This window comes from Argopecten irradians, chromosome 7 (genome assembly GCF_041381155.1).
Source record: "Argopecten irradians isolate NY chromosome 7, Ai_NY, whole genome shotgun sequence".
Lineage (NCBI taxonomy): Eukaryota > Metazoa > Mollusca > Bivalvia > Pectinida > Pectinidae > Argopecten > Argopecten irradians.
In genome coordinates, this window is record NC_091140.1 from 46,898,650 (window position 1) to 46,923,558 (window position 24,909).

The 24,909-nt window shown below is 39.5% G+C and overlaps 2 protein-coding genes and 1 pseudogene across 2 annotated transcripts; all 3 read right to left on the bottom strand.

Moving 5' to 3' along the window:
- Positions 1–1,025: 1,025 nt before the first annotated feature.
- LOC138327282 (tyrosyl-DNA phosphodiesterase 2-like) lies at positions 1,026–19,215 on the bottom strand (annotated as a pseudogene).
- A 142-nt stretch (positions 19,216–19,357) lies between these two features.
- LOC138327283 (uncharacterized) lies at positions 19,358–20,134 on the bottom strand. Its single transcript, XM_069273259.1, has one exon. The coding sequence runs from the start codon at positions 20,132–20,134 to the stop codon at positions 19,358–19,360; it is 777 nt and encodes a 258-aa protein (XP_069129360.1).
- A 1,441-nt stretch (positions 20,135–21,575) lies between these two features.
- LOC138327284 (uncharacterized) lies at positions 21,576–24,382 on the bottom strand. The gene is made up of 2 exons (XM_069273260.1): positions 24,001–24,382; positions 21,576–23,914 (listed from the first exon to the last, which is right to left on the bottom strand). Exons 1-2 carry the CDS (start codon positions 24,380–24,382, stop codon positions 21,576–21,578), a joined length of 2,721 nt encoding a protein of 906 aa, XP_069129361.1.
- Positions 24,383–24,909: the final 527 nt, after the last annotated feature.

Sequence of the window (24,909 nt, forward strand, 5' to 3'; positions counted from 1 at the left end):
AACGGCATGTTCAATTTTCAACATCGTTCGGGGTCAGTTTTCAACGTTGTAAAATGACTTGAGGTCAATTTTCAACGGAGGTCCATTTTCAACGTTATACCGGCTATAAAAAGTCCGCAGTTGTATGTTTGAATAGTAACGGTGAAATCCATCTATAGATGTTCATGTTCATCGTCCCGAGAAGAGAGACTTCTTATAGCCATCACTTGAGCAAACGTTAGGTTATAATATATGGATAATTTTGCGAACCAGATTTGAAAGTCCAGCAAATACACATGTCATGTGAATACCCAAACTTTCAAATCTTTATTTCTGAGTCATAGAAACTCACCAATTACCTGTGGCTGCGCCCCATAATTCAAGAGACGCAGGTATATATTAACCCCGTTAACCTTCTCCATGCGGTGTAAGGACGTGCAGGAATCGTGAGAAACAGTGGACTGCCACAATGCCATTTTTTCATGGAAACCCATACAAAATTCAAATACAAGCAACAAAACAATATATTTATATATTTTTCATTTTTAAAACTCAATCATTAAACCAAAAGAAGCATCACTTGTTCCAAAACAAGTCTTAGGTAAGAACTACCGAAAATTTACAATAATATCACAAAAACAATGCAACGTGAACACCATGAAAGCTATATCATAATTGACTGACTATAATAATCAATTCAGTTCAATTATTACAATTAAGTTAATTAAAAATAAACTTTTTGAATAGTTTTTTTTCTGTTGAAGTGATCAATATTTATAGAAAAAAAGATAAAACGAAATCCATAATCCTTTGTAGATAGTTTGTTGTCTTTCAAAACATAAAGATAACAAATGTTAATTGGTAATAACTAAACCCTCCAGTTCGTCATTCCAATGGACTTAAATGAATGATCAATGGTTTACAAAATGTTTTTAGTCAAAATCATATCAAAATTTGAACATGTTGTGTTGCAATTATGACATAACAAAATGCTATTAAACTTCCATGCCCAACACTGATGAATTAGAGTCATGGGCATTCCATGACTATTTGACCGTGGAAGCAGCATTTTTGACCTTGGACAATATATTGAAATGAGTCAACAATCCCCAATGATCTCTTGGAATCTTTCCACACTGTGCAACACGTTCAAGTCAAACAAGTTCAAAATGTACAACCGATCAAATCGGAACCTCGGGTTAAATTTTCAACGGAAAACTAAGTTGTCATTGAGAGACATGCTCCATGTATAAGCCGCCTCCGGTCTTCGACCAGTAATCTCCCTGACGTCTTGGATACCTGGCGGGACACCGGTACCCCCTTCATAGACTACGTGAAACAAATGTCAAAATTCAACATTCAAACTCAAAACTATGTTTTTCGGGCAGTTACATTGTAGGCCTACTGCTTAACAGGCATTTAAAGAATGAATTGAATCATGATCAATCATTAATTTTCATCCAATGACTTGCTGAATGAAATTGCACGTAGTTTGAAGATATATGTGTTCATAATGATTTAGTATTTTCCCAATAAATCCAAGATTTTTTGACATAAATCTGTAGGTTCTAGGCCTAGCTATGTATGAAAGTGGGAATGGTGAATGGATCTCCTCCTGTGTGAGGACACTACATGTATCATGATAACATGCCTATTATGAATAAACTTTTATGTTTAAAAAAAAAAAAAAAAAATTTTAAATCCTCCGAGTTGAATGAAAGTTCTGGGGCACACCGACTGTTTTGAACTGGCATGGAAATCACTGTTATATGTGATCATTTTAGCAAGACTGTCCTGTTTCAGTCAACTGTTTTATTTGATAGATATGTACTACGTACATAATTGAGTATTAGTGTATAGGAGTTATCTCCCCTAGATTAATGATCTTATGATCTTTCATTTTCGGGTTTCCCAGAATGCTTTGGGCAGTATAAGGAAAACAATATGGCGCATGTTCGCATGTTCAAGGATAAATTTAGGCCCACACAGAGTAAGTTTATTCCCCTCCATATGATGTTTTATGTTGATAAGTATGTATAATTGATCCGTATACATTTGTGTTAGGGTTGTATAAGATGTCGCATCAGTTTAATAGTCAGATATCGTAAATTAAATTTTGATTATGATAACGTGGTTATTTACATATCGTAAATTCGTGTGCATTTCAGTATATTATACCTACAGCAATAACTAGTTTGAGAGTTAAACTTATAAGTATTTTTTATACTTTCAGCTTTCTACCTTCCCATGGAAGTTCTGTACTTTATATGAGGTAATAAAAGGATTTTTGAAAGAAAAAATTAAGGTCTTGGACAGTACAGTAGAAAGTCTGCTAGCATGGCCGCGAACAACGATGATAGACAGGATGTAGAAGGTCCTCGCATCCGGAAACTCTCAGAAAAGGCATTACAACACTATCATCACATAGTGGAAACATCCAGTAGTACATTATCAGTATTACGCAAGGACATTGACAGGATCATTATAGAAATACATACAGAAAAGGACAGAGGTCAAGATATAGGACATTTGAGACATGAACTTATCAAAGTCAGAGAATGTTATACACAAAAGGTGCAGACATTTATGCAATATTTGGAAAAGACACGTACAATGGAAAGCCTCAATGAGTTGACCTCATTACAGTTAATGGAGAGAAGTGTGTTAGTATGAATAGACTTAATCATACAAGAATTAGAACAGAATGATGGTGGTTCAACTTTAGAAAAACAGTCTCATCAAATCTCAGCAGATGTTGAAGATGTTGATCATAGGACAGGAAATGAAGGAAATTTAAGAGCAGCTGCAAAAGCCAAATCCACTACATCAAAGTCTACAAAGTCTACATCTAGATCCCACCATTCGAAAAGGAGTTCAGTCACAGGTTCAACAGTAAGTTCAACAAGTTCACTTTTAATGAGACAAAGGGCAAAGATGGAAGTAGCTAGAGTGAGACTACAATTTGCTGAACAAGAAGCCACTATACTTAATGAACAAGCTGAGAAACGGATGGAAAGTGAAAATATCAAGGTACGCTTGAAGTTATTGGACACACAGAGGGAGTTAAAGGAAGCTGAAGCTGAACTTGAAGTGATGCAGGAGGAAATGCTCTCCTCCGAGGACTCGTCTCTCAATGAGGACTTGAATGCTGTTACAGAGCAGCGTACTGAAGATTATGTGGCAGGGCTGCCTAGAGTCAATATGGATCCACATTCTGAGGAGGACCCCCCTTCCCCCAATACCTTCAACCTTAAAAGGACCCCTAAGGTACACAAAAACAATTTCACTGTTCCAAGTGTTAGTGATCTCAACAGTAAAACAAGATTGGACCCAAACTCGCATCCATTTACCCCTAGACATAACCAGGAATTATATCCACCCCCTGTAATTCCTCCGACACCTACGCAGTCACCTGGAGAACTGCCTGCGATTCCTCAGACACCTACGCAGTCACCTGGAGAGACCGAACTTACAAAATATATCATGAAAAAGGACCTAATATTGTCTCGGCTCTCACAATTCAATGATAAGCCAGAGAGGTATTTTGTGTGGAAGTCAAGTTTCAAGAATATTGGTAAAGAGCTGGAGCTCAACCCTACTGAGGAGTTGGATTTGCTTTGTCGGTGGCTCGGGCCTGACTCGTCAATACAAGCAAATAGTCTAAGGGCCGCTAACTGTTCTAATGAGACAGAAGCTGTAAGCAAGATATGGGACAGACTCGATCAGCGATATGGAGCCCCAGAGTTAGTAGTTCAGGCCTATCAACAAAATTTTTAACAGTTTCCTAAGTTGACCTCCAAGGATTCCGTTAAGATATATGAACTGTCGGACCTCCTTACTGAGTAAGAGTGTCTAAAACAACACGATAGATACACCACATCCCTAGCATACTTGGACTCATCAGCAGGTGTCAATGCCATAGTGAGCAAGCTTCCAGCCTTTATACAAGGAAAATGGACTGACCGTGCCATACGATATAAACAGCAACATAATATTTTATATCCACCATTTACATTGTTCACTGACTTTGTCAGGAGTATGGCAACAAGGATGAACGACCCCAGCTTCAAATTTGATTCTGCTTCAGTTACACCTGTAAAGAAATCTAACAACCAACGGACAAGTAACAGTACTCAACCATCCAACACTAAGGTCACACTTTCCACCAGGAAAACAGATGTGGAAAATCAGAGCCCTATTGAGGATACCTGTCCCATCCATGGAAAGAAGGTAACACATTACCTAAGGGACTGTAAGACATTTCAAGCAAAGTCAATCCAGGAAAAGAGAGAAATCATTAAAAAAAATGGAATCTGTTTTAAATGCTGCGCCGGTAAACACCTAGCAAAAGACTGTACACAAAATGTTAAGTGTGGGAACTGTGGCAGTGTCTCTCACTGCACTGCCTTTCACCGTGAACCTCACTTGAAGCATGGCGGGAAACCCAGTAATCAGGAAAGTGTATCAGTCAAGGATTCGAACCCTGTGAACTCTAAATGTACTCAAATATGTGGGAGAGCGTTTGGAGGGAAGTCCTGTGCCAAAACAGTCCTCGTCAACATTCGTAAGGGCCAGAAATGTATGAAGGCATATGCAATAATAGATGACCAGAGCAATCGCTCCCTTGCTCGCTCTGAGGTGTTTGACTTTTTCAATGAAAATGATAAGGAAGTTGAGTACATGATGTCGTCGTGCTCAGGACAAGATAGTAAGATAGGTAGGCTTGGACAGAACTTCACTCTTGAGTCTATTGATGGCAGGCACAGTCTGAAGCTCCAATCAATCCTGTAATGTAACAGCATCCCTAACGTAAGGCAGGAAATCCCCACACTTACGGTTGCAAGAAATTACAGGCATTTAAGGGATCTCGAGAGAATGATACCTGAGGAGGACACTACTGCAGAAATTTCTTTACTCATTGGTAGAGATATAATCGCTGCACACCATGTTCTGGACCAAAGAATTGGAGACGACCATGAACCCTACGCTCAGAAACTTCGATTAGGTTGGGTTATCATTGGAGAAACCTGTCTTGGAGCAGTTCACCAATCCGAGATGGTTACAGTGAATAAAACTAATGTTCTTCGTTGTGGCCGAGAAACTTGTTTCACACCATTCCAAATGACCTCAATTTTAAGATTAAGAATACCCTAGGAGACAAATCACTGAATATCTCTGAGGACATATTTAGTCACAGTAAAGATGATGAGACCAATGGTTTGTCACAAGAAGACAAAAAATTCATTGATATCATGGAGGATGGATTTTTCATGTCACCAGAAGGAAAATGGAGTGCCCCACTTCCCTTCAGACAAGGACGTATTAGGCTGGACAACAACCGCGTGCAGGCAGTCCAAAGAACCGAAAACCTTGCCAGAAACTTGAAAAGAAATCCCATAAAACAAGAAAAATTCTGCAGTTTCATGGAGGACATGTTCACAAAGGGACATGCAGAAATAGCACCCCCTATCCAAGAGGGAGAGGAGTGTAGATACCCTAGGAGACAAAACACTGAATATCTCTGAGGACATATTTAGTCACAGTAAAGATGATGAGACCAATGGTTTGTCACAAGAAGACAAAAAATTCATTGATATCATGGAGGATGGATTTTTCATGTCACCAGAAGGAAAATGGAGTGCCCCACTTCCCTTCAGACAAGGACGTATTAGGCTGGACAACAACCGCGTGCAGGCAGTCCAAAGAACCGAAAACCTTGCCAGAAACTTGAAAAGAAATCCCATAAAACAAGAAAAATTTTGCAGTTTCATGGAGGACATGTTCACAAAGGGACATGCAGAAATAGCACCCCCTATCCAAGAGGGAGAGGAGTGTAGATACCTCCCCATCTTTCCGGTATACCATCCTCAGAAACCTGGGAAGGTGCGAGAGTCCTCGTCAACATTCGTAAGGGCCAGAAATGTATGAAGGCATATGCAATAATAGATGACCAGAGCAATCGCTCCCTTGCTCGCTCTGAGGTGTTTGACTTTTTCAATGAAAATGATAAGGAAGTTGAGTACATGATGTCGTCGTGCTCAGGACAAGATAGTAAGATAGGTAGGCTTGGACAGAACTTCACTCTTGAGTCTATTGATGGCAGGCACAGTCTGAAGCTCCAATCAATCCTGTAATGTAACAGCATCCCTAACGTAAGGCAGGAAATCCCCACACTTACGGTTGCAAGAAATTACAGGCATTTAAGGGATCTCGAGAGAATGATACCTGAGGAGGACACTACTGCAGAAATTTCTTTACTCATTGGTAGAGATATAATCGCTGCACACCATGTTCTGGACCAAAGAATTGGAGACGACCATGAACCCTACGCTCAGAAACTTCGATTAGGTTGGGTTATCATTGGAGAAACCTGTCTTGGAGCAGTTCACCAATCCGAGATGGTTACAGTGAATAAAACTAATGTTCTTCGTTGTGGCCGAGAAACTTGTTTCACACCATTCCAAATGACCTCAATTTTAAGATTAAGAATACCCTAGGAGACAAATCACTGAATATCTCTGAGGACATATTTAGTCACAGTAAAGATGATGAGACCAATGGTTTGTCACAAGAAGACAAAAAATTCATTGATATCATGGAGGATGGATTTTTCATGTCACCAGAAGGAAAATGGAGTGCCCCACTTCCCTTCAGACAAGGACGTATTAGGCTGGACAACAACCGCGTGCAGGCAGTCCAAAGAACCGAAAACCTTGCCAGAAACTTGAAAAGAAATCCCATAAAACAAGAAAAATTCTGCAGTTTCATGGAGGACATGTTCACAAAGGGACATGCAGAAATAGCACCCCTTATCCAAGAGGGAGAGGAGTGTAGATACCCTAGGAGACAAAACACTGAATATCTCTGAGGACATATTTAGTCACAGTAAAGATGATGAGACCAATGGTTTGTCACAAGAAGACAAAAAATTCATTGATATTATGGAGGATGGATTTTTCATGTCACCAGAAGGAAAATGGAGTGCCCCACTTCCCTTCAGACAAGGACGTATTAGGCTGGACAACAACCGCGTGCAGGCAGTCCAAAGAACCGAAAACCTTGCCAGAAACTTGAAAAGAAATCCCATAAAACAAGAAAAATTTTGCAGTTTCATGGAGGACATGTTCACAAAGGGACATGCAGAAATAGCACCCCCTATCCAAGAGGGAGAGGAGTGTAGATACCTCCCCATCTTTCCGGTATACCATCCTCAGAAACCTGGGAAGGTGCGAGTGGTTTTTGATAGCTCTGCCAAATTTAACGGACACTCATTGAATGATGTCCTTATGACAGGTCCAGATGTGACAAACAATTTGGTGGGAGTCCTCTTGAATTTCAGAAAAGAAAAGATTGCCATAACTGCCGACATTGAACAAATGTTCTTCAACTTTCAAGTACATGAACAGCACAGAAACTTTCTAAGATTTCTCTGGTTTGAGGAGAATGATCCAACGAAGAATCTGGTAGATTATAGAATGCGAGTGCATGTGTTCGGTAACTCGCCATCTCCTGCGGTGGCAACTATGGGGCTGCGGAAATCTGCATGTAACCATGGAAACGATGAATCATGCGATCAAGTTTGCGATTTTGTCCGGAACCATTTTTACGTCGATGATAGTTTAAGATCATTTTCTGATGAGAAAACGGCAGTGGAATTGATGCTGAAGACCCAGCAAAGGTTGAAAGAAAACGGAAATCTGAGGTTACACAAGATATCTTCAAACAGGGCAGAGGTTCTTTCTTGCTTTCCACGAGATGACTTAGCAAAAGAGCTCAGTGAGAGTGATTTCTTTGACTCAAATACAGCAGGTGTACAAAGAAGTTTAGGTTTGTCGTGGGAACTCAAGTCTGATACTTTTCTATACCGTGTCTCTATTGGAGAGAAACCATGTACCAAAAGAGGTATTTTGTCCACGATAAATAGCATCTTCGATCCTTTAGGATTTATCGCCCCAGTGCTGCTAGGAGGCAGACTCATTCTAAGGAATGCCATTAAGGACAATACTGTGACCTGGGATGAGGAACTACCTGAGGATGTTCAAAATGATTGGAACGAATGGAAAGGGTCTCTCAAAGACCTTGAATCTTTGAGGATTCCAAGAACTTTTACAGACATGTCTCTAGAAGGAAGTGTACGCCGCGAGCTGCATATGTTCTCAGACGCGTCCAAGGAGGCGATCGGTGCTGTAGGCTATCTGAAGGTCTACGATATACATGGAAACTATAACCTCGGTTTCGTGTTGGGAAAATCTAAGGTCGCACCGAAACACGGACACACCATTCCCCGGCTCGAGTTGTGTGTAGCGGTGCTTTCTGTGGAACTTTCAGAATTCATAACAAGGTATTTGGCAGTGACGATTGATGCAACATATTTCTATACTGACAGTCAAGTTATCTTAAGATATGTCAACAATAAAACTCGTCGGTTCCATGTGTACGTTGGAAACCGAGTTGCTAGGATACTAAGAGCGTCAGCATGTCCCCAGTGGAATTATGTGCCTACCAATAGAAATCCTGCAGATCAGGCTACAAGGCCAGAAAAGGCATCGGATCTTCACAAAGGTAACGGTTCATGGCTTCAGGGCCCAGTTGAATTTCTTGACGAGAAGACTGAAAAGAAGACATATGAGATTGTTGACCCCGATCAAGATAAAGAAGTTCATTCTCAAGTGAATGTCCTAAAGACAGCAGTGACTAAGAAGGGACTTGGTAACCACCGGTTTGAAAGGTTTTCGTCCTGGAAACGGTTGATTTTGGCTATATCAAGATTGAAGCAAAAGGCAGCGTCACTTCAAGGGAACAGTTCAGATGAACGTAATGTAGTAGACTACTATCAAGAGGCAGAACTTCTAGTATTGAAGGAGGTCCAGAGGGAAGTATATGCCAATGAACTCCATTGTCTACAAGGAAACTGCCCTCTTCCTAGAAATAGCAGTTTAGTGACCTTGTCCCCTGTATTAGACTCTGATGGCTTGATTCGGCTTGGAGGACGTCTAAAAAATCAACGCTTGAAACTGGAGAGAAAACACAAAATTACTAGTTAGACATTATCATGAAGATATTCATCATCAAGGTCGACATTTGACAGAGGGCGCGGTCCGCTCTGCAGGTTACTGGGTGACAGGCGGAAAGCGATTAATCAACTCTATCCTTCATGCATATGTGAAATGTAAGAAACTCAGAGGAACCGTTGAACATCAGAAGATGTCAGATCTTCCACTAGATAGACTCACTCCAAGTCCACCATTCACATATGTTGGAGTCGATACGTTTGGTCCCTGGTCGGTGACGACTCGTCGCACCCGTGGAGGAGCCGCTAATTCTAAACGATGGGCCATAATATTTTCTTGCCTGGTCACACGAGGAATTCATGTCGAAATTGTGGAAGAACTCAGCTCATCGTCCTTCATAAATTCTCTGCGTAGATTTATTTCTCTCAGAGGTCCAGTGAAAGAGTTTAGATCAGACCGCGGTACAAATTTTGTTGGAGCGGCAGGTGAACTATGCTTAAACGTCATAAACATAGAGGACCAGGACATTGATGGATTTCTGCTGAAAAACAAGGCTGTTTGGAAGTTTAACCCACCCCATGCCTCCAATATGGAGACACGAGACGGTTCCAAAGCGACATATACCCGACCAATTTCTCAATTGGTGCATTTGTGTTCTAAGTGACTTTCTGTGTAGGATTGAACAGTGCTACATATACAGTGTTAATTCATATTTTGAGTTAAGGAGTCATGGTACATGTTACTCCCATGTTTTATTCTTACCGGACATGAAAGACAGTTTTGTATATAGTTGTAAAATAATGTAGTGAGTTTATAATATCAACTCAGGCGGGGAATGTCCTGACTTCAGTCAACTGTTTTATTTGATAGATATGTACTACGTACAGACTTGAGTATTAGTGTATAGGAGTTATCTCTCCTAGATTAATGATCTTATGATCTTTCATTTTCGGGTCTCCCAGAATGCTTTGGGCAGTATAAGGAAAACAATATGGCGCATGTTCGCATGTTTGCCCTCAAGGATAACTTTAGGCCCCCACAGAGTAAGTTTATTCCCCTCCATATGATGTTTTATGTTGATAAGTATGTATAATTGATCCGTATATATTTGTGTTAGGGTTGTATAAGATGTCGCATCAGTTTAATAGTCAGACATCGTAAATTAGATTTTGATTATGATAACGTGGTTATTTACATATCGTAAATTCGTGTACATTTCAGTTTATTATACCTACAACAATAACTAGTTTGAGAGTTAAACTTATAGGTATTTGTTGTACTTTCAGCTTTCTACCTTCCCATGGAAGTTCTGTACTTTATATGAGGAAATAAAAGGATTTTTGAAAGAAAAAATTAAGGTCTTGGACAGTACAAAGACACTTTCGAACAAACGCCTAAATTGCAAGTCTAGTTTCATATGTCATGTCTTTACCACATTAGACATTGGAAAGAAATGTCCTTTTTATATCGCTTAAATTGAGAAAGTAATATCCCTCCATAACTGTCGGTGGACATGGTGAAAGTGAATTTACAGACAGTTTCATGCTTCATGCATTCCGTTCATGAATTGCTATTCATCACAGGCAAAGGTATGTTGCCATTGTCTATATTGAATTTGTCACGGTTGAATGCACATAGGTAGAGTTACCCGAGCTCATATACAAATGCAAAAAAAAATGGCTTAAATTGGAAATAAAAGTGTACTTTATTAACACAAAGACTTGCTATGTTTAAAGTTAGAGATACAGCCTGAAACTTTACAATATGTGGAAAGGGCCGCGACACAGGGCCTCGACACAGTCCTCTCTCCAATATATTTTACAGTTTTCGGCTAATCTCCATATAATTAATCCCGTTGAACATTATTCCAACAGTGATAGAGGTACAGCACGACGAGATACTTTTGATCATTACGTCGTGTCGATATTGCCCATCAGAAGTTTCTCAATAACCGACGTCTAATGTTATTAGATTAGTTGAACATCAGCTAGATGCCAACAATGGAAAGCATTGATATACAATATGAACATGTATGTGTTTTTCAGGCAATGCTAGCAATTTCAAATATCGTAATGGAATTGTTTCTAGAAATGACGATGTACTAACTTCTTCATCACGTAAATTGAGATCCCCTCCAAAGCTGACGGTTGACGACTCCGAAGATTTCCCCATCACACGGAATGCCTTCTGTAGCTGAGCTTCACGCTCAATACGATAGTGTCTTTTGCTTTCTAAATGCGAGGTCAACAACACAAAATTCTCCGTTTTAATCTTGCACTGCAATGGAACAGAATAGTAAACAAGGCTAGAATGGGTATTAACACAAGTCCCAGGCGCCTTTATGGTTACTTGAGTTCTGATACAGCTTTCAAATCATTGTAAAAGGAAAGTTTTCAGGAAAACTGCGCTAAAATAGAACGAATGGTTATCTATGCCTTAACTCAGTGACATACTTCGTCAATTGTCCATCCGTTTTCTTTACTAAATACACAAATCCGTGATTTGCAGACAAAAATTGAAAAATATATATAATTACTATTCTATGATAAAGTACGGTAATTTATTTATTTGGGGCTTAAAACAATAAAAATATTAATTTTCACCCTTTGACCTCTGAGCCCAGAAAAGATGAATGTTCTGAATAGCATACATGCAGCTGACCCTAAGGTATCTTTTTGCAAAAAAAATTTGCTGATCACTAATTGGTGGTAAAACGGTCAAAAGTAATGTTTCTCTTTTGCAAATAATGCAGAAATAAAAACTTACCTGTAAAAGCAGAAGATTTCTTATCATCATTCTGTTATGAAAGGTAATGTTTGGTGATGATGATCTCCACCTGTCCAATCTTAATTAATATACAGGTGGAATATTTTCTTTCTCCTCCAGGTATTATTTGGTAGGTAGGACAGCTGAATTCAATAATCGCTTGTGTCGCAACTGTCACCTCTTGTAGAAAAACAGCGTGAGGGTTCTCTCTGTTACAAAATGAGCATATTTAAGGATTAACTAGAATAGATTTTTATGTTATGTTACACAAAAATCTTACTGTACTCTAAATAAACCGCGAAGCGGTTTATGATGAGAGTACACTCAGATATTTGTATTATATCTCCATAACATAACAAAATATATTCTAATTAATCCTTTTATTCAATTTACTAAAGATATTTTCTTTAATATTCAAAATTCATTTTGGGACTCTTTTATCTATGAAATCAGTATGCCAATCCGATGCGACTTTACAAATGGCGACGCCATCTTTTCCTTTATGGGATGATAAAGTTAATTTTTAAGCCAATGGAAATGCTCGTTACAAACAAAATCGGCCAAAAAATTATTAATAATATTATGACATTAAGAACCAGGTGGGTTACGATCTTATTCTCCCGTAAACCCTTCCCCTCTGAATCCGCGCCTGGCCAAGGTAAGTTGGTATACTATAGGAACAATGTACAAAATGTGCCAAAGGAGATAATGGAAAGCATTACTTGAAACCTAGAGTTGGAGGGCTTGTGGTAACTTGAAGTAAAGAATTATGTACTCACTTGTTGATGATTTCACACACTGCTTTGGTCCGTTGCTGGAGCGCATCTTCATGTAATCCATGTTCCAGGACAGAATCCGAATTCTACGAGGCTCGGGATCCATTTCAGCTCCTCTGTAAAAGTAGTTAAAAGGTTTTAGTTTTATTTTTTTTAGCTCACCTGGTCCTAAGGACCAAGGTGAGCTTATGCGATACCGTGGCGTCCGGCGTCCGACGTCCGTCCGTCAACAACTGACTTCTTCTCCATGACAGCTGGTCGGAATTCAACAAAATTTGACTGGTAGCATCCTTATGGGTTACTGTCTGAAAATTGTACAAATGATGGAGCTGACCCCCCAGGGATCTGAGGGGCGGGGTTAAAAGGGGTCAATTTGGCTATTTCCATATAAACGACTTTTTCTCTGAAACTAAGCATGGGATAGCACCAAAAATGGACTGAATCGTGGCTAAGGTTTAACTGCCTCTAGATCTGTATGTGCAGTGCTAAAGATTAACTGCCTTTGTATGTTCGGTGCTAAGGTTTAACTGCCTCTGTATGTCCGGTGCTAAGTATAAGGTTTAACTGCCTCTGTATGTCCAGTGCTAAGGTTTAACTGCCTCGGTATGTCCAGTGCTAAGGTTTAACTGCCTCTGTATATGTTACCAAAATTGTTGATGCAAAACGGTGAAAAATCACTTTGAGACAAAATATTGGATTTTCGTTTGTTCCATTTTTTTGGGGGGGATTTAAGGGGTTGAGTTAAAATGTGATCTATGAATAAATTTGAGCAAACCATTATTAAAACGTCTGTATGCACTTTAACACGCTTATTTTACATCACTTACCTACTAGGCAATACAATTGAACCGTTTGCAATATCAATTTCACAGCGAAACATATTTTTTCACATATAAATATGGAGGTCTTTTCGAAAGAAAAATATACCGCATGTCTACAAATGATGAACTTGACGTCTTGTGAACGGTACAGTAGATATTGAGAATGGTCGTTATGTTTGTTTTGGACATAAATAATACATATGGGTCATTCGAATTTTTTATTTATTTTTTTTTATTTTTTTTTTATTTATTTATTTTTTTTTTAATATTTTTTATGCTGTGCTATAATACGAGGAATTTATCTATCTATCGTTGATACTAGCAGCGAGTCGAATTCAATATGTTTTTTCAGATATTCAATTTTAATTTTTGTGTCCCGTTGTCATTGCCGTAACATAACTATTTCTGTCAATACTGAAAAAAACTTTATTTTTTTCATTTGAATATAGCGATTAGGGTACGCGTGATTTAGTGTAACACAGCCATCATTGAACAAAATACCTTATTTTCAATGAAAAAAAAAACAAAAAAATTTGAATATCACATTTGCAAATATTTTGGGAATTCTAGACTTATTTCATATACTTTATCCCGTAAGATAAATTCAGAACGCGTGTATCGACATTCACCCATCTTTTTATGTATCTACATTTTATTCCACTGTTAATTTTTATCCACACCATTATTCTAGCTATAAAAACCCTGCTATATGCACATGATACGGTAATGGAAATGACCGGTATATGTAACGGTAATAACAAGACATTACGGTCATGACATTGTGTTACGGAAATGACCGGTATGTGACGGTAATGACCAAGAAGTTACGGTAATGACATTTGATTTTTTAAATGCGTCATTCAAAAAGATTTTTATGCAAGAAAGAAAGCTTACATGAAGTAAGAACCGTAAGTGTCGTATTACGCAAGTTGTGTGTGAAATTGGGCCTATCAATATTTAAGGCAAGATACAAGAATCGTTTATTTTACGTCGAATATTTACATACAACATAAGTTATCAGTAACTTGTTTTTCGACAAACAAAAATATAGAAACACAAGAACTAGGATAACAAATATAAAGGGAAAATTAAACGTACACAAAGCATATGTGGTTTCAGTTTCATACATACATGTAGATACAGTATATTTCAGTTAAGATATGATTTTATATTTATGACGCAATACAATAGTCACTATAAAAGTTTATCACAGACAAATTATGACATTTATACATAGGATTATAGCTAAGATGGATCAAATGGGGTCCATGGGGCAGGTGATTGGAAATTCCCTACCTACAAGCCCTCTGCTACAAAATTATGTATAATATTTGGGGAAAAATAATAAATATTGTCACAGACAATAACATTTGAACATAGGTCAATAGATAAGGAAGACAAAATGTAGTCTAAAGGGCAGGTGATTGGGAATCCCCTACATAACAAGCTCTCTGGACACAAAATTATACAGTCTATACATATTGTACGTGTATAGCTGTTGAGATATATCTTATTTACTAAGAATTATTAAGTAAAAAAAAGCACAAAAACATATCACAATAATAGCACGAGCAAGTTTCGGACGTAAGTACAGTAAGTATGAGAGTTACAACTAATTTTGCAGACTAGTATGTGTTCATTTATTACCGAATGATACATATGTTGAAAATTGTGTACGCAATATTTTCCTTCAAAACGCCAGCAATGTAAAGTAAAAAAAAACACAAAAACATATCATATTTCTATGTTAGCATCAAGCTCATTTGATTAACACTTTTAAGATAAAGTCGCCGAGAGCAAGTGAACCTTTAAAGGCCCACTACCTTTCCGAAACGGCTTTTAATTTTTAAAATGGGAATGTAAAACAAGATCGATAATTTTGTAGAGTCCTAAAAATTATTAAGTTACCGTAAATACTACAGTTATCATCACCTTCTGAACGATTTGATTAAAATAAATAAAATGTTTATTTTCATAACGCGGGTCGTATTATGTTTCCCGCCGTCGTCCAAAATACCGCGCGGTAGTTGACTATCACTGCGCCAGACGGCAAAACAGCGAATTGACTCTCCACTGTTTTCATATATTACGCAGGCAATCTTGCATATGTTAAGTGTCGTAACCTTATTTTAGATCATCAGTATGCTTTTTCTGGTGTTATTAATGTTTTTTAAGAAACCTTTATATTTTGCTCCGGAAAGGTAATGGGCCTTTAAAGAAAAGAAAATAAAATTAAATAAATAACTTTGACACTAACCCAGGCCTCTTTCCATGACTTCTTTTCGGCGAAAACCTTGTAGCATGTTTTTTCCAATTTAGCGGAACCCTGCGGACACTTGACGGTCGGTTGTCCTGAAACCACACGATATCGGTAAGAGATAATTGTTGCTTTCATATAATTTGGATGTCTAAGCTCCGGAATCATAAAATACATATAGCCTTCGACTTTGGTGTATCTAAAGCGTTTGTTTAAAAGCTATATTTACATGTATCATATTACAAATATCAACATGTGAGCAGGCTTCGCTGTGTGTGTGTGTGTGTGCGTGTGTGTGTGTGTGTGTGTGTGTGTGTGTTCATTTACTCTTTTAGATAATATTTTATTGTAAATAATGACAAATTAATAATGAAGTTTATGCAATTTTACAAGAAAGGAAAATCTTGGCTGGTTTTTGATTTTCAAAGACTTCATAACCTTCATGGCGATGTGACGGAAAATCAATAGGTATGTACAGTATATTGGATTTGATGTAAAAGCAAGATTTGTGTTCAGAATCCATAGACCACAGCTTGAATTGATTTCTCTTTATATTAAAATAATATAACTCTTTAAATGAATCATATCATATACGACATGGCTGATTTAGCAACTAACATGAAACATTTTCTGGCATACTAGGAATCCTAACTCTTTTATGTGCATTTTAGGTACCATGCTTCACACATGTAGGGTTTGTTCCACCATTAAAGTGAACACGGAACGGAAAATTATATTTTGATATGTTATTCTCTTTGATCTCCTGACGAGAATGTTGAAAACCGCATCAAAATCGGCCGCTTTAGTACCGAGATTCCGCCCTCCAAAATACTCGATTTTTACCTGTATATCGAATGCTATATCGCGATCGGGCCGCTCACGCTGATTTGGGAAATAACCGGATGTGACGTCACGAGGACAACGGCAGTGAGGTGTTTAGTAGTTGGGTTATAGCACAAAGGTGGACATACATATATGTATTTCTGAAATTGGGTTACGAGAATTTTGCAAATATATATACAGTATACAGTTATGATGACGATTAAATTATATATTAGGAAATATTGCAACAAAAATCAGACTAAATACATATGCATAAGCAGAAATACCTATTAGATTTATATGTTTCTGGTAGGCATCACCTTGTGTACCTTGTGTAAAAACTTTTAACCAGCGATCTTATCTTTGTTTTGACAGCTTACTAAATAATTAAACCTCGGGAATATTCAATTTTCATTATGTGATCTAAAGGAACGAATTCGGAGAATGATGGTCATGTAATCATCAATTTGAAAATATTTCTGTGCAAATAAAAATTCACTAGCCCTATGGATTTCAAGAACCAACATAACGAAAAGAATTTGTGTTAAATGTATTTTATAGCTCAATGCACGTAGATATCATAGACATAAATTGGGAGGGGGGGTTAAAAAAATAAAAACTTGAGAGTTTGATTTCATGGTATATAGTTTATTAAACATAGCTGTAATGAGTCTCTCTTTCTTTTAATGCTACATGTACATGTATGTCGACATGTGTTCTTAAACATCATCAACAGTACATTTATTGGTCATATAGAATATCATTATTGGTATTACATATCGATCGATATTGACCAAAATTCACAGTGAATTGGATATCCGAAATCTAGCAACTATCAGAAATATCAAAATTCTGACATTGTGCATTATATTTGCATTGTTCTTTCTCTATATGTCATTTGAAAATAATTTTGTAGTTTTTGTTATAAGAATACATTTACATGTAACCAGAAACATATGTACAAATATATACATGAGTGTTTCTGAAGTGTATGTATATACATCTAGTGCTTGATACACTTGTTATATGTTATGTTCGAACGGTATATTTTACTGTAAACCAAGAATTGAAAAGTGAAAACAAATATCACCACATTATACAACAATTACATGATGGTCCATAGCTAACTTACCTGTGAACTGATACTTTGACACCTGACGTGAGCGTGACAGGTCACTAAACACCTTAATTACGTAATCTGGTTAGCCCACAGCTCATTAGTCTCGGTTGACCACACGTTTTAGTTACTGCAGTATATAGGTAACGCAGCACGACATTGGCTATTCGATAGTATTCTAAATTTGATACCTCATATCTGCTGTTTGGATTAGAAATAGACATCTTCAGTCTCATTTTTTCCCGCTTGACCCGTGTATGATTTATTTTTCAATTGAAGACACCAATGAATGAACTTGAGCGAAATATTACCAAGTCGTCGGATGTACTGTATTATTTGAAAGCTTAATGTATTTCGTAAAAAATAAATGGAAAAAAATATCACTCCTGCTAAATTATAAATATTTGTGATATAACGGTTCTCAAAACTTGGTATATAGAATCAGAAATATATGTTTCTGATAGAATTAAATCCACCAAATCACAATAGAATTAAATGGCAAACAACTATGTACCTATATACTGATAATTAAGTATTAAATGTGTATGAATTAAGTCACCTGATCGATTTCAGACAACGCAATTTTGGATAACATAATCAAGAACATATACGTCCTCATATAATATTCATGTATATGAGGTTCCAAACACCGTAAGTGTATAGTTACACTGTAGGTATATTTTATTGTGTGAAATTATGCAGTAATCGCTCAGAGGTGTTCATTTATCTACGACAGACACATCATATATGCATGGTTGTACTGACAAAGTCCTGGTTCTAAGTTTTCAAATTCTTTATTCAGTTTCTCTTGATTGTCAGCAGCTCTGTCCTGAGACAGAGTAAAAAACTGTAAACAGAAACAAACATAGTATTACCTTACAGTAGCGTGTAACACGTTTTCAGCCGACGCTGAATTAAGCTATAGCTAGGTAAACAACGCGGCATAGTTATACGAATGTAAATCACACAATTAGAGATAATATCTTATAGAGTATCATTCACAATCACAGTTTGTATTTACCATTTAGACTATTAAGGACTCTGTTGTAATTCTGTCCAAAACATGACGTTTCTCTTTCCCAGTTCTTTTTCGTGCGGTCGATAATAAAAGACCACTTCCGGAACCGGACTCCGTAATGGGTATTCCGGAATTTAAATTTATTACAAAAGGGTGAGACACGACACTCCCCACCTGATTGCGAATAGCAATCACCACTATACTACAATAATACACCGTAAAAGAAGGTAAACAAGACTTAACAGTTCTGGAAATCGCGTTAAACAAAAAAGTTTAAAGTCACATTTGTAGTCCTCACAACACTCTTGATGATGATAATAGGTCAATTTAAAGTCACTCACTAAGAATCAGTACCAGATCCGTAACTGGGCGGAAGTAGAAGGAGGTGGTTCCATCCCTGGTGACCTTGACCTTAACCTTTCGGACAAGGTTGTCCTCTCCACTGAAGGTGTCGACGACTCTAGACACGGACCAGTCGTTCCTAGGTGTATTTTTGTCTTTAAGCAGTACAATGTCACCAGTTTTGACATTTTGGCGTTCAGACTGCCACTTTTTGCGTCCCTGTAGTGATTGTAGGTATTCCTTTTGCCAACGACACCAGAAGGAATTGGCTAGGACCTGGACATGTTTCCATTGGGCCTTATACATGTCGCGAATGCCCAGTTCCTGGAAAGGCTCTTCCACTCTACCAGTTTTCTGCGTAAGGAGGACAGAAGGGCTGAGTATCTGAGGAGTTTCGGAATCATTTGATACGGAGATGATAGGTCGTGCATTGAGAATGGCACACACTTCATACATTAACGTAGTTAGTACTTCGTGGGTCAGGTTCTTGTTGTTGTGCTCCAGCAGCATGGAGTCGAGAATACGCCTTGACAGGCCAATCATCCGTTCCCAGACTCCTCCCATGGGAGGAGTCGGGCGAATTAAACTTCCATGTGATACCCCTGCGATATAAGAAATCCTTCACTGGGCCGTCTCCAACATTAATTGTATCTATCGTGATGTCGTTGGTGCTTCCGACGAAGTTGGTACCGCGGTCCGAGTAAAGTTCTTGAACTTCTCCGCGAATAGAAACAAATCTCCTAAGAGCGTTGATAAAGGCCGATGAGGTCATGTCTTCGACAACTTCGATGTGGATTGCACGTGAAGCCAGGCACGTAAAGATGACAGCCCATCGTTTGGAATGAGCTAGGCCGCCTCTGGTCCTCCTCGAAGTGACTTGCCAGGGGCCGAAGACATCGAGGCCGACGAACGTGAAGGGCGCAGAAGGAGTGACACGTGCCAGTGGTAAGTCCGACATCTTTTGATACAGAAGTTGGCCTCTGAGCTTACGGCATTTTACGCAATGATGGATAATCGAGTTTACAAGACGTCGACATCCGACGATCCAAAATCCGGCTGCACGCACAGCGCCCTCCTTAAGATGTCGACCTTGGTGTTCGGTGGCTGCATGGTAGTATCGAACAATGAGCATGCCCACGTGGCTTTTACCAGGAATGATAATGGGGTTCAGTTCATTTTGATTCAAAATATCCTTTAGTCGGTTCAGTCTTCCTCCAACTCTCATGACACCGTTTGAATCAATGTATGGTGAAAGCGAAATGATGGGACTGTCACGTCACAGTTTTTCTTCCCTAGTAAGTTGCATGAAATCGTCCATATAGAAATCCTTTTGAGTTTCCATAATGATCAAGCTCTTGGCCTGGTGAAAAGGGACGGAATCCCTGTAATCCTGATTATTATTCGTATGTTGAGTGCTGTTCGGATTCGTTTTCTTACTGAAAGATCTAGCGACGTGTTTGAGGATAGATATGCTACGTATCAGCGAGATCCAGTCGGAGAATTTCTCAAACCGATGCGAGCCGTGGTTGGTGGCTGGCTTCTCCGAAGTATTGGTTTTCACAACCTGGACCAGGGTCCTGATTTCTTTGTCAGAATCCTCGTTGACCAATTCATGCTCCTCCGGGTTTTCTTTCACGAGATTAGAAAGTGTCAGGAATGAGGACCTTTCAGCCAGACACTCTCTTGAATTTTCGTTGACGGAATGGAACGTGTACCCTGATCGGCAGGATTCTGGTCGGTGCTTATGTACAGCCACTGTTCTGGTGTAGTGATCCTTCTGATCCGTTCAACCCTGTTAGCAACGTAGACGTAGAATCTTCTGGTCGTGTTATGGATGTACCCAAGGACCACCCTGCTATCGGAGTACAACTTAACCTCGTCGAACTCGATTTCGGAGTTGTCCAACACAGTTTGCAGGATTTGAGTGGCAAGGACGGCCGTGCAAAATTCAAGGCGGGGTATGGTATGTCATTCCATCGGCGCAACCTTAGCTTTTCCTAATACATGAGAAATATGAATCTTGTCCTCGTAGTCGAAAGTTCTGAGATACGCTACGGCTGCGATAGCTTCGACAGAGGCATCAATAATATGTGCAGTTCCTTTCTGACCTCGCTGCGAGGATTGTCAGTGTACGTGCGTGGAATACGAACGCCTTCCAACTCGCGCAAAGATTCCCTCCAGGTCTCCCATGCACCCTTCGACTCGTGAGGTAGGGGGTCGTCCCAGGCCAAGTCCTTGGCGTTCATCAACTTCCTGAGGAATAGTTTGCCGCGGATGATGACAGGGGACAGGAAGCCAAGGGGATCATAAAGGCTGTTGACTGTGGATAGGACGGCTCGTTTAGTGAATGTCTTTTCCTCGGCAGAGACTTTAAACGTGAATTCATCAGAGACGATATCCCAGTATATTCCCACACTTCTTTGAATCGGGGGTGATTCAGAGTCGAAGTTCAAGTCCTGTAGGTCTTGGGCTAGATCGTCTGAAGGAAAGGCGTCCATGACCATGCGAGAGATTGACGATATTTTGTGAAGTCGGAGATTGCCTCCCTGAAGGAGGGATTTCTGTGTTCTTTTCAGGAGGTCGATCGCTGATTCGGCATCTGGACGGGACGATAGGCCATCATCAACGTAAAAATTGTTGTTGACGAATTCATAAACGTCCTCACCTTATCTGTCCTTGTTGATTTCAACTGATTTCCGAAGGCCAAACGTTGCTTTGGCCGGGGAGGGGGCGTTGCCAAATGTATGTACCTTCATCCGGTATTCAGTGAGTGGTTTGTCTGGGTCATTTTCAGAATGCCAAAGAAACCGAAGAAAGTTCCTGTGTTCTTCCGTAACAAAGAAACAGTGAAACATTTGTTGAATGACTGCTACAAAGGCCACTCTTTCCTTGCGAAAACGAATGAGAATACCGAGAAGGCTGTTGGTGAGGTCAGGTCCTGTGAGAAGAGCACTGTTGAGGGAGACGCCTTGGTATGTGGCCGAGGAGTCAAATACAACGCGAATCTTTGATGTCTTCTTCTTATGGTATACTCCAAATATGGGTAGATACCATTGTTCCAATGAGTTCGAAATAGGTGGCGCTATCTCTGCATGACCACGATCCAACATGTTCTTCATGAACAAACAAAAGTGTTCCTTTTTTTCTTGGTTCCTTCTTAAGTTTCGAGTCAAGGATTTGGCTCTGTCCATGGCTTGTGACTTGTTGTTCGGAAGGGGCTGTCCGTTGCGGCGAAAAGGGAGAGGGGCTTCCCAGTTTCCGTTTTTATTTCTTTTCATTTTTCCTTCCATGATTCCCATAAATTCTCTATCTTCGACGGAAAGGCCAAGCTTGTCGTCGTCTGGGGTCCTACGAAAGACAGAGTCATTTACGTGGAGTGAGCTTGTGCATGGTGCCAGGATAGTAGGACGACCCTTTCCGAGTAATTGAGTTTTACTAACTTGGACGAAGTTCGGATCATGGGTGATCCCTAAGTAGACTTCTCCGATGACAACCCATCCTAGATTTAGTCTTACGGCAAATGGAGTGCCTTTGGGACCCAGACGCTGATCTAATACGTGTTGGGCTTCAATGAGGTCACGGCCTATAAGCAGCATGATTTCTGTCCCATCTTGGCTTTGGAGTTGCGGGATATCCTTTGATATGTCTCTTAAGTGATCATGATACCAAGTGACTTCTGGGGTTGGAATTTCATCCCGGGCATTAGGAATCTCGTTACATTCAATCAGAGTAGGTAGGTTCATGCTTGCTGATCCATCCATGGATTCGATCATGTAGCCAGATGCCCTGCGTCCAGAAGTAACGAATTGACCGGAACATGATGAGATCACGTATTCTGATTCACAACCACATTCCTGGAATGTTTCAAAGAAGCTTGTGGTAGCTAGCGACCTGTTACTTTGATCGTCTATAATAACATATAGGAGGATTTGGCGTTCTGGAGATTCTTTGGGGTATACTCTAGCAAGAACCGTCTTTGCACATGATTTTCCGTTTTTGTTTTTACCGCACAACTGTGTACATTTGGCATTAACATCTGATGAAATATCTTTGCTTGGTAGATCCTCCCCACCATGGTCGCTCACGATGTTGGATACGGAAGGTTGTCCTTTAGTAGTCGTGCTAGTTGGGCTAGAAACATGTAGGGCAGTACAGTGCGAAGTACTTTTACAGCGGGAACAGAGCACAGATTTCTCTTTGCAATTTTTTGCAATATGTCTATTTGCCTTGCAACACCGAAAACAGATACCCTTTTCCTTCATAAACTGGCGCCTTTCTGCTATTGGTTTTTGTTGGAAGGCTCTGCATTCATTGAGGGTATGTCTAGTATTATGAATAGGACACAGGTTCTCCTGTTGAGTATAAGGCTGTGAGATGTTATCACTCTCGGATGGAATGTCCGTTTTCCTTGTAGATACGACAGGAATAGTCGATTTCTTGCCTTTCTCAGTGTGTACCTGAGTTTTGTTTTCATTTTTGTAGATTAGGCTAGGATCGTTGGCTCGACTACTAAATTCGCGCACAAAGTTGCAGAAAACCTTGAATGGCGGGAATCCCACAGTGTTATCCTTCTTATAGCGTGCCGCGCGATCTGTCCACTTGGACTGCATGTAGAGGGGAAGTTTCTCAACAATAGGAATTACGCTGACTGATGAGTCGTAGTAGGACATAAGGGAACAGTAGTTCTCTTGCTCCTTTATTGATTCAATCTCTGATAGGATATCCGCTAGGTCGTATAGGCGCTTCGTGTCTTTATTATTAAGTTTTGGGAAGTTTGAAAGCTTATCACGCATTGAGGCCTCAACAAGTTCTGGGGCACCATATCTCTCATCGAGTCGTTGCCAAACCCTGATGAGTCCGGACGATGGGTTGGCGGCATTAGAGGATCTAAGGCTCTCAGCGTGTCGTTTTGACTCATTACCGAGATATTTTACGAGCAGTTCTATTTCCTCGGCTGGGGACACTTCCAGGTCAGAGATAACTGCTTTGAAGCCACTCTTCCATGCTGAGTAGTGTTCATTAGCTTATCATTATAGGTTGTTAGCCTGTGAAGAAGGAGATCTCTTTTCATTATATATTTGGTAATTTCACGCATGCCGGATGAAGTGACAGTATCTGTTGGGTCGGAGTCCCGTTTGCGATTTAAGTCTATTCGCTCGGTCTCAACTGGCCTGGGTATGTAGGTCGATGGGGCCATCATGACAGATGGTGGGCGTGGTATTGACTCCTGGGTGTATGATAGGTTTGACAGAGAATGAGGTGCATTGGTAGAGAGGAGTTGTGGCGATGCATAGGTGCGAGAGGCACATGTTGGGGGATCAACCTCAAGTTTATGGTTCGATGCCGGACCGTAGGGATGCTTGTCCCTAGGTTTCAAACCTAGTTGCTTAGGAGGACTGAACTCCTGAGCCGCAGCGCGTAGTTCACTGATAGGGCCCAAAACATTTTTCCGACCGTTAGAATTAGGACTCATATCAGGTATGGGCTCGATGTTTGAGGGTTGGTCCTTTTGTATACTCACGTTACAGACAGACTGTTCATTACAGTACCTGAACCGTTTAACGTTCCCAAATTTGCGTTTCGTTCGCGTTTGCGTTATTTCCGTTAGCAATCGTTAGCGTTAGCAATCGTTTATCGTTAATCTTTATCGTTTGCGTTAGCAATCGTTAATCGTTAGTTGCGTTTATAATCGTTTGCGTTAGAAATCGTTTGCGTTAATCGTTAGCAGGATCCACTTCCGCTAACGTTAACCACTAAAAATAGAACCAAATACCGGTGAGACGCTTTGACGATCCGGATTTAATGTTCATTACTTTTCTCCTAAGATATTACGTTTACCGCTTCGTGTAGAAGCGATCATTATAACATCTATGAAATAACAAATAAAGTGTATTGTATTGCATTTTATATCGCTTTTGGTTGTATATATATTTGTTAGATGTGGTTGAAATGAAAATATGTACAGTAACAAGATCGTATACATGGCGCTCCGATCCGTTA